The sequence below is a fragment of the Bombus terrestris genome, chromosome 13 (genome assembly GCF_910591885.1).
Source record: "Bombus terrestris chromosome 13, iyBomTerr1.2, whole genome shotgun sequence".
Taxonomy (NCBI): domain Eukaryota; kingdom Metazoa; phylum Arthropoda; class Insecta; order Hymenoptera; family Apidae; genus Bombus; species Bombus terrestris.
In genome coordinates this window covers 8,192,069-8,203,363 of record NC_063281.1, presented here as the reverse complement: position 1 = coordinate 8,203,363, position 11,295 = coordinate 8,192,069, and the positions used below count along the sequence as shown (strand labels likewise).

At 35.6% G+C, this 11,295-nt stretch overlaps 2 protein-coding genes across 2 annotated transcripts; both read left to right on the top strand.

Moving 5' to 3' along the window:
* Window positions 1-6,062: 6,062 nt before the first annotated feature.
* Window positions 6,063-7,878, top strand: LOC100652013 (transmembrane protein 45B). Its single transcript, XM_003400036.4, has 2 exons — window positions 6,063-6,588; window positions 6,729-7,878. Exon 2 carries the CDS (start codon window positions 6,770-6,772, stop codon window positions 7,529-7,531), a length of 762 nt encoding a protein of 253 aa, XP_003400084.1. The 5' UTR covers window positions 6,063-6,588; window positions 6,729-6,769; the 3' UTR covers window positions 7,532-7,878.
* Window positions 7,879-8,152: 274 nt separating this feature from the next.
* On the top strand, window positions 8,153-10,808 carry LOC100651893. Its single transcript, XM_003400035.4, has 6 exons — window positions 8,153-8,493; window positions 8,555-8,724; window positions 8,801-9,049; window positions 9,131-9,291; window positions 9,368-9,457; window positions 9,520-10,808. Exons 1-6 carry the CDS (start codon window positions 8,369-8,371, stop codon window positions 10,591-10,593), a joined length of 1,869 nt encoding a protein of 622 aa, XP_003400083.3. The 5' UTR covers window positions 8,153-8,368; the 3' UTR covers window positions 10,594-10,808.
* The last annotated feature ends 487 nt before the right edge of the window (window positions 10,809-11,295 follow it).

Below are 11,295 nucleotides of genomic sequence, written 5' to 3'. Positions count from 1 at the left end.
CTGGCTTCAAGGGCTCTACCTGGCTGGCTGATAAAGACAGACAAACCTCTGTCTTCTGTGGCGGATCATGCCAGCTTTGCCAGGCAGACGACCTCGTAGCAACCACACCTCCACCTTTGCATCCACTTTCATTCACTTACAACCACTTTCTACTGACGCCAATGCTCCGACGCCTTTTCTTAGATTACGCGCCCGTTTTCTACCCTCTTCCGCGTCTACTGTGATTAACGGATTATGGAACTCCGCCGATGGAACCGAGAGAAGACTGAAAAACGGGATGACTCGGATGGAAAACGCGAGTACATTTTTCCATGTGTGTTCTTTTCTACATGGAATTAAAAACGGGCATTTCAGGCGGGTGGTAAAAAGATACGATAAGTTGATTATTCGTTAATTTGGTTAAACGTCGAAATGTTTGCTTTAACCATCGAGGCTTCTCTCGGAACGTTAAAAGAATTGTTTGTAACGTTAAAGGGTAGGAAGGTATTAGGGATCCGATCGGATGCGGCCACGCGTTATTTACAAATCTTATATCGAACAAGCTTTTATCCGAGGTTCAAGTGCGAGGGATATAAAGCTGAATTCATTGTTTGTTTCGCGACGAGTTTGGCACTGGCACACGTGGCGCGTCATGCGACGAACGTGTCCGGTGCAGTGTCATACGCAACCACTCGAAAGACAAAGGAAAATTTATATTCCCGATATCGACAGCGCAGTTTTTCCATTGTCGTTGATAGCGTTCGTCGCTGATGATATTCGTATGCGTACAAAAATCTGGCATAAAGGGATCGAAGTTCCAGGGAAACGTAACAGCCTGTCACGCTTCCTGGAGCAATCAATTTCAATTTCTCGTCCGCATTGTATACTTTTATTGTTTGCCAGCCACGTTCATGCACGTTCCACGTATATTTGCGTCTCGGTCGAACGAAGCAGTAGCCAGGAGTGTCGGCGAGTAATCTCGTTTCCGCTTGGTCCACGAAGTTAAACTCCGTGCATTGGACCCGACTAGCAGTGTTCTCGTGTCCACATCTCGTTTCGTTTCCCTTCACCGTCCTCTTTCCAGGGAATCGTCCGCGGTAACTTCGAGGGGGAGTTAGCCCGGACAATATATCAGTTTACAATGATAAAAAGCAAACACGGGAAATAACGTGAGGAATTACTGAACCAAACAATATGTCCCTCGTCTCTGGAGAGACTGCGTATATTTCGACCGAGCAGCTCGGCAGCAGCCGACGGAGGGTGTGTGCCAACACATTTTCCTTACAATGCGTCACGATTTCGTTTTATTCGCGACGGGGCGATACGACCATAGGGACATCGAGAATAGACTCATTATCACCCGCCAAAGTGGATGATCGGTCAAGTTGGCTCAATTATACCGGTCTGATTTTCTTTTCTTTTTATCAGAGATAGATTCTTCGAGAAGTATCGACTTTCGATTAGATTAGTCGCGTTCCAGACGAACGAAATGTCGGACTTTGATGGTAAAAAGTATTCGTCGTACTAAAAATGCAAGAGGCCATAGCGTCACGTCACCTCGAGGGATAGAGAGACGAAAAAGATGACTAAAAATTGGTACCCTCTTGCTCGCGGGTGCCTCTTGGTGGGTAGTACTCATGTAAGCAGTGACTAGTGAGGTAAACTCAAGTGTCTGAGGGGAAAAGGGAATACGGAGGACTCAGGGGTGAGGAGTGGTCGTCGCTAGTGGGTGTAAGGAATGAAGGGATAGTAGTGAACCGAGCTATGTTGCCTACGGGGGATGGAAGAGGGATGGTTTTTCCTCAGTCTGAGCATTCCGTAGACGATATGTTTGCAGCTAGGCTCACTTCGTCTCGGTTCGCATGCGGCTTGTATTCCTACTCTACACACGTACAATCTCTCTCTCTTTCTCTCTCTCTCCCTATCTCTCATCGGTCTCTTTTACTCCAGTTCAGGGAACTACCCTCTCTCTACTTTCTAGCTTCCTTTTTTTCCCGTTCGTCTTCTTTCTTCCTTTTCTCTCTATCTGCGCGGCGGCGTACACGCGGGCCACCGGCAAGAAGTAGACAATTCACAATTAGCAAACACAAACAGAAGTACGAGTGGCTTCAAGTTGCTTGGGACGCGGTGGCAACGGGCTTAGCCGGAAGCAAACGGTGGGGTAGGGACTTCTGGGATGCGAAGCGACTAGCTTGGCAGTCCCTGAGCGTCAGCCTCCGCTCCAGAATACTCTTCTCAACTCCCGGCCCAACAGAGACCGGCGAAGGCGCATGTATGTTCTGGAAATAACGGGTGTACTCTCTGACGTATCTTGATTGCTCAAATTCCAAACGAATCTATCTGATTCAACCTTAAGACCATTTAGCGAGTCCGCATACTACTAGATACACTGTGTTCGTATTTTCCATCTGTATCAAACTATCGATTCTTCAACTTCTTTAACTATTTGCTCAATAATCGATCGAATCAGATAAAATTATGTATACGAGAATTCTTTTGCTGATATGTACATATATATATTTTATATAGTTTGGTGATATGATTTACATTGTCCATAATGTTAGAAAATATTTCAACCAGATCTCAGAATACTGTACTTTCCGATCGATCAATCGTACAGTTTTATGATTACATCTGGACGTACACCCGGTATATACGCGCATCGGACTCTCGCCGTTGCGTTGGAACACTTGAAGCCCCAACCAGTTACGGCAACAATAGGCTTTGTCTTCGCGCCGTCGGCGCTCGCAAATTGGTAGAAATCTTGATTAAAGGTGCAATTCCGCTGCTGCCTACGGACAAATATGAATTGCACCCCCAATGCCCCCACCCTCCCCCACCCCGCCCCCTTTTTACCGTTTCGACAAATGAAAATGGAAAAAACGTGTTGTGCTATACTTCTTACGGCGCGACAAGTCTGCGGTTTTCCACGGATCAAGATTGAACTACCACTTTCAAATCAAACACTGCCGCATGAAGGATATTGTCGTTGGTTAAGAGGAACGGTGATGATCTGTACCAAACGGTTTTCTTTCTGTACCGTCGATCCCTCATCTATTTCCTTGTTATCTCGTTTCACCTATATTAAGAAACATGTATTTATCGGGCCAGTGTGTTCGTCAACACACAACGATTCGGTTTCGTTCATGGTTCCACGAGATAATCCGATTGCGAGATTACACGGCGATTCGGATCGATAGAGCATGATCCCGGCAATAGGAAAGGGAGAAACAGCGAGACACGTATAGAAATGGAATAATAACGCGTTGTATATGACAGATGCGACAGGACCACTTGCGATAATCCGCCTTGGGCTTATCCTTTTGGAGTAAACCCTAAAATAGGTTATGTCGTATGCGCGACCCGTCCGAAATTACTCATTAACATTTATCCATTAACATCGATCCATCTATTAACCATCTATTATTGTTCGTGGTAGTCATATCTTTTTCAGAATTTATCGCTTAAGTAAATTAATTCGGGCACGATATTTTTGTTTCTTCGTCGAAAGTCAAAAATCGAGGGATCTTAACTTTACTCAATTGGTATCCCCTGCACACGCATCAGTAGACCCTGAAGGCTCCGACGTGTTCATGCTCATCCTATGCAGAACACACAGCACAAAACTGAGTCAATTTACATAACGATAATTGAAACGTACATGAAAGGCTGTTCCAGAGTCACGGCAATACCATCTGCAAACGGGCTTTGAATTTCGAAAAGCGTATCGATATTCCCTGGAATCATGTATCGATCTGAAATGAAACTTACGAAACAAATTTGTTTGAAAAATCGTATCGCCTAACATTCCTCTGTATGTATTAAATGCATACGCAACATAGGCTGTTGAGTACTGAGGAAATTTTTGTAAAATAAAAACTTGATGAAAATCAGTCGGCAGAAAGTTGGAATAGCTGCAGTTTTCATTTATTTAGAAGGTTATTTGTGCGTGTGAATATATTTTAAGAAAAATTCGTAGCAAAAAAGGAATGAAGTGGCGCGATCTAAACTAAATCCTAGCAGATATTACGATCATCGATTTACTTTTACCAATCGATGATACATGAGATCTTTATTTATTATATATAGTAAATTGAAAATATTGTCTACGTAAAAAGGTACCATATATCTCGAAAGAAATATCACTAATTATTCGAGTATCTCTCATTCAATAGATATAAAACAATATGGATGAAACGTAGAATGGACTTGTTATTCAACTTCTCCAAGAGAAATCCATTATTATTTTAATATCATTCTCGACTTTACCGATTTAGTACGGAAAAGGATCACAACACTACTAGTGGTTGGAATCAAAACTAAATTTTGCTATGAAATCACGCGATCGTAGCCAATTTCTTATATTATTTACCATATAATTAATAAGTTATAGTTGTATAATTAATAGCTTATCTGCATAGTGATAGAATTAGTAATTATATATCAAATAATACTGATTGTCCGAATCTCACCGGTAGGGGATGCTATGAATGGAGGCCCACCGTATGCACGACCTGCTTACCCACTTTTTATGCAAAAAAGTCTAAAATTAATTCATATTCAGATTACTTTTCCTTTCAATCGCTGCGTAAGATCAACAAAGGAGTCTTGAAAAAAACTGACACGAAAAACTGAAAATCCTAATTAGAAATTCTGAAGATCTAAAACTTAAAAATTAAATAAGATCTTAATTTAATTACAATTATATGTGGGACCCTGCTTTATTAATTGTTTAAGTATATCAAAAATTTTTATTTTATAATTATATATTTTTATATTTTATATCTTCTAAATTTTACTTTAACATAAGAATACAGTTTTCAAACTTCCTACTTTTAATCAAATTTTTCTTCTTAATTAATAATTGTCAAGACAAACTATGGAGAATACAATTGCAGAGATACATTCTAGTGGCTTTTGAACTACTATTAGGTTCTTCATAGAGAATAAGAAGAAATTCAGGCTGTAAGAAATTTGTAACAAGACATAAAATATTATAATTGTTGTCAATCATATAGTTGATTGTTTCAGAAGGTTCAAGCGGTAAAGAATGAAACTTTATCAAATTTGAAGCTTTAGTAATGATAAAGATTGATATTCTAATAAACTGTAATAAGTATAAGAACAGGAACTTTAATATAAATATTAAAAAGACAAATAAGAACAAATAGAACAAAACAGATAGAATTGATGGCTTCAAAATGCGGATACCTGTGTTTAAAAAATAGATATGCATCTCATAATTTAATAAACAAAATTGATTGATGAAAAAGGAACATAACAATAAAATCTTTTAACTTGATATTGTAGTATCGCGGAAATATTAGGTATACGATTTCTTTGATACTATTTATTATTTGTAATTTATTTTACAATAAATTAGTTATACAGATATTAATGAGACAGAAAACGATGGTTGTTTAATATGGAACTAATAGTAACAATCTTACTCTAACTTGGCTACTCACGCAACTCCGCAACGCTAACAACTCTACTCTCAACAACGCAACTCCACAACGCTAACTCTAACAACTCTACTCTTCGACTCCTCGATTAATTCTGACCTCTCAATCCACTCTCGCTTCTCGATTAACTGCTCCTTGGATTCAAATCGTTCTCCTCCATTAGCGCTATTTTTCCCTTTCTCTAATCCCATCCTGTTAACGCTTCGCAAGAACTAGGTGACTTTGGTCACACAGGCTTTTTCTATGTAAACTAATAACCGAAGAACAGACGACCTTGCTTTGGTTAGTTTCTAACCAGGTTTTTTCCTCACGACACTACAATATAAAATAATGTTCTTGGAGAAACAGTAGTAATTACATCTGCACTATCGTTATACAATATGAGACGACACAGAATTGAATGTTGTATTGATATATAATATGTCAAAATCCATATGCATAATCTATTTTATTTATGAAAATACTTCATATTTCGAAAACATAAGTGACTAGTAAAATAGTGCAAAATGGACTTCTTTTTTAAACATGATGGCGCCATCTATCAGTAATGAAATGTACTATTAGTTGGCATTGACCCAAGGACAGTAATTAGTACCGTTAGATGGCACAACTATGTCCAACAAAGCCATTTGCGTCGTGGTTTACAATAATTACATATACTTAATTAACTACATACTTATGTAGGAAATCGGACTGAATACTATACAAAGAAGATTTCTGGGAGTTAAAGCTTTAATGCAATTTCTGGATAATTAAACAATTCTCATTATATACCAAGAAATTTGATTTTTTCATTTTGTTCCCAAAAGAGTAGTTCCATCGATTCATCGCTAGGTGGTCATAGTTCCAGAGTCCATGTCTCGATTTTTTACTTAAACTTTTTATTTGAAAAAAAAAAGTTAATTAGGAGCATTAATGTGTGAATTTTTATGTTGTATATTCAGAAATTATCCCCTTAGCTTTCTTCCAACGTTCCTTTCAACCTATGAAATGCATGTATACAGATTTGTAAATTCAGCTCAATAAATCGAGGCGTCGTTCGAATAATATAATTTTTCACGAACTACGTTCGAAAATTACATTCATTCTAAAAAACATCCAGGGTATAAATTTTATATGTGATTGCATAGGGATATTATATACAGTGAGTAATTAGCAATAAGTATCTATTTTAAATATATTTTTATTGTCTTCTTTCTCAGATTCTTTACTTAGATCAAGAAGCATATTTTTTATGAACAATTTACTTTTTCGGCACTTCTATAGATTTCATATATTTTGCAGATTACTATCAAGAAACAGGAAGTCGATTTTACGTATACTCCATGGATAGCTATTTACCTTGTATTCTCACCGGATTTATATTTTATACCTTTGGCCTAAAGTGGTGTTACGAATATGCTAAGTATTGGGTATCTCTAAGACCTAGAGATGATCCACATACGACAAAGGGATTAAGACTTATAGAAAAATGTGAAAGACTTATACATAGACATCCTATAGAAGGAAGTTTAAAACTAATAGCGACTGCTGTAGGATTAGCTGGTACAATAACTGGTGGTCTGCAACAAGTTGGAACTGTTTCGCCAAAAGTTGTACTTGCTACAATCTATTTATTTTTTGCATTCTCTGGTCTGGTTGATGTTTTAAATTTTTATTTTCCTCATAATGTGAGTGAAGGATTTGTTAAATTGGCCCTTGCTCAAAGTTTCTTCATAGAAGGATTTCTTTTCTTATGGGGGAGTGTTGGAAGCAATGAATTAGTTGATAAAATTTTAGCACTAATAGTATGGACAACATCTTTGTCTATTTCTTTAGAACTTGTATGGCCCGAATTAAAACTTCTAAGAGGTTGTACAACATTACTCCATGGTGGTTGGATAGCACATGTAGTTCGTGTGTATCATACAGTGCCAATGTTACCAGAAGGTATTGCTCTGGTATTTTCTTGGCATGTAGCTGCTGCTTCAGCTGTGACATTATGTGTAGTAGCAGCAACAAGAAGTTGTGCTCCTAAACTTATGATAGAAGAACCACCAGAGATACCTATTTATGATTATTGTCAAGAACCAGACCAGAGAATGTAGATCCCACATGTGAATGGATACAACTTTGTGTCAATTTAAAAATTGTTATAGTATGCATAAAAGTAATATTTTTAGAGTAGTATACTGTTAGTACTGTAGTGCCAAAAAATCAAACAATGTAAACTAATCACAATTTTTACATACAGTATTAGTATTTTTTTACTTAATATTTATAACTTCATTTTGTAATACAACGAACGACTCTATTTTTAACTACATTTATACGAATGCGATGACATAAACAATTTTGTAATAACTTCAAATTGTAGGTAAAATACTCATTAAGAACTAAGAGGTGCCTTATTATTGTTCAATTATTTATTACTATGAAATTATGTAATTTTTTATCTTTTGTAATATGTTTTCTACCCTCCATAAATCTACTACATGCTACGTGCAAAAATTACGTAAGTATATATTGTAAATAAATCATTTTATTAAACTTAATACGAAAATACTTAATACATAATTTATTCAACATTTAATTGTAGTATCCATATATAAATTATAGTAAACTGTAAAGTTTCCAAATCTTGAAATTCGTTTTAATACCAACCTTGGCACATGTATATCTCTATTAATTGTTTAGGGTGTTTTTTATAACTAGCAAAGAGTAACTAGTGTTATTCTTTTATCAATATTCAATAATAACAATAAATGCTTCAATTGGTTAGGTTTTTAACCATAATATGATTACAATAATGCACTGTTTAAAAAATTTTTTTATTATTTGACTAATTTTTATCTACTATAAACTTACAATGTAGTGCAGTTTATAGTCAATAATCATGGCCTGAAGTTATTACAATTTACTTTCTAAGAAATCAAGAGGAAGAAATGGAAACAACAACAATTACAGAACCTATGGAGGAAAGTCCTGAAAAGGTTCAAACAAATCCTCTAATACAAGTAGTAAGAGTACCAGTAAAACATGCTAACCTTGGGATAAGAAGCCATGCCATGTAAGAGAATGATAGAAGACAAGAAAATTTCTTACATTGCTAATAATTACTTATGTTTCAGGGATATGAGTACAATGGTAGAGCTTACATCTTTTAGCACACTTGGCAAAATACAACCTTTCTTAGTTACTATAACAACTACTGCAGCTTTGTTAGTAGATTTGCATTGTCATTTAACAGATAAAGAAGTTTGTGGCTACTTAGGTGGCCATTGGGATATTAATTCACACAGTAAATATTTCTGTAATGTTTAATATAATTTAAATACATATTTTGTTGCTAAAACTTACTTTTTCTAATATAATAGATCTATCTATAACAACTGCCTTTCCATGCCGGTATTCTGGTAAAGATAAATCAGCTGCAGCTGCAGTTGAAGCTGAAATTGCAAGGGCAATGGAATGGAAACGTGTGACTTTAGTTGGATGGTATCATTCTCATCCTAGATCTCATGCTTCTCCTTCCTTGAGGGATGTTGATTCTCAATTAGATTATCAAATAAAAATGAAAGGACCTAGTGATAACGGTTACACACCATGCGTAGGTTTAATATGCTGTATGTTTTCTTTGACAAAATATTATTTATTGTTTAAAATCTTGTGATTAAGTACAATGAATTCAAAATGATGGATTTCAGCTCCTTATAATACAGATGGCAGTTGCTATGAGTCAAATTTTAATGTTTTCTGGTCTTTACCACCTCCAGAAAATCGGCCTCATGAATATCCAAGACCAATGCTTTTGAGTTATACATTATCTCAAGAACACTTTCTTTCTCAAGATACATTAGAAGAAATTGTAAACATTTACATAGTTCTATTCAATTAATAATTCAGCCAAGACAATTAATACATCTTTATGTCTATTATTTCAGAGAAGATGCATAGAATATTATAGAAGTGAAGGAGGTATTGATTTCACTACCAACTTTAACAATAATACGACTTATCTTGAACGTTTAAGAGTAAGTATATAAAGATACGATTGAAATATGAGTACAATAATAAAATACATAGATATCTGAAGTGTTCTTTAGCGTCCAAGTTACCCGGTCGTAATAGATCGAACGGTTCGTATTGGGATGTAATTAGAGAAATGATTTGTCCTGGTTCCGAAGATGGGACGTCACCGGAATTTCTGGCTATGAAATTCCCTCTGGTACCAGTATCAGAATCACTTGTTCCCTCAGTTCCACCAGGGGTTGGTCTTGCACCTAATAATGCAGCTGTCTTCCTTACACCTGTGAACTTCAAGCCTGATGGTTCAATAATTACTCCTACATCAAAACCTTTTGTAATGCAACCATCTACTTCTAGAGATAATATTAAAAAGGATATTATAACTACGGACACCACATCCATCACGCAAATAAAAGATGGAAACTCTACATCTAAGCAACATATATCACCATCAGAAGTGATGCCCAGCTTTCAATCTGGGGAGCTGACAGTTTCTGTAAAAAATACTAAATGCGATTACGATTTTGCGCCAACTGATTTTTCGAAAGTATCTAATCCTCTCGGAACAGATATTAGTATCAATAAAACGCGGTCATCCACAACACCCGATTTTCCTTTAGCCGATATAACGCAGCAAATTTCCAAATTCTCAGACCTATCAAAATTAGCTAATTTTTCTACAGCGGATTTGGCAAAGCTTTCTGGTTTTCCTATACCAGATTTTGCGAGAACGTCATCGCCATCACCATCTGCATATATGCGTAATATTGCAAATTTGTTTGGCCCAATTGGTAAAATCTCTCCTGCGAGAGATATTGAATCGAACGAACGGAAATCAAATGATTTTGCTATGGTTGATCCTATCCAGTCGCCATTCAAAGCAACTATTGGATCTTCAGAATCTTGTAGAAATTTTTCTGCAACTCCGGAGGACTACACAACTGACAGGAAAAAGATGGAAATACAAAACGATAACGCAAAACTCAATCGATCAAATGAATATCAAGGAACTGAAGATCTATCAATTTCTAAATCTGAATTTGGTGGGATGCTGGATATGACCACGATACATAAAAAGCAACAACAACCACAGGGTGGTGACATTGGTGATTCATTAAATTTATCGAAAGATCGTCAGTAATTTTCCAACATGAATGATTACCGATTAATCAGTATTTTACAATTATGATTATTTCAATACATTTATATTACATTGCTGCCTGTATTTTGTACTCTTACTTTTACTTGTCAGACATTTTTACATACAAATTAAATTATATTTTGTAACTCTAGAAATACTCAAATCAATACGATTAGTTTGTATATTTATTGTATTTAATAAACCGTTTTTTATAATTTTTTTTAATTCATTTAGATACTTATATCTAACTCCACTTTCGTAAGGAAAATGGCATTTTACATATACAATGTTAATATATTTCCAAATTATTATATGTATATGCAGTGCGGAATCACGATCCTGGTTGTGATCTAACTTTATTTACGACTGTGATCGTGACTTTTTTATTTTGAGTGAATTTGTTCACCGTGATCGTAATCCTTGATCTTGATTGAATTATTTCTTATAAAATACTTTAATGTAGCTTACACAAAAATATCTGTATGTAATGTTAATTTAAACGTTATATTTAAATGTTACGTCACGTTACGTTTTCTTCATACATATATCGTAAATTTACTTTATTTAATATTAAAAATGAAGAATAATTTAATTTTCTTTTCTTTACAGATACATCAGTATTATAAAGAGTAAAATATTAATTTTTCCTTTCGATTGTAAAATCGTAATATTCATTTGATATTGTTAATATAAAAAATAATA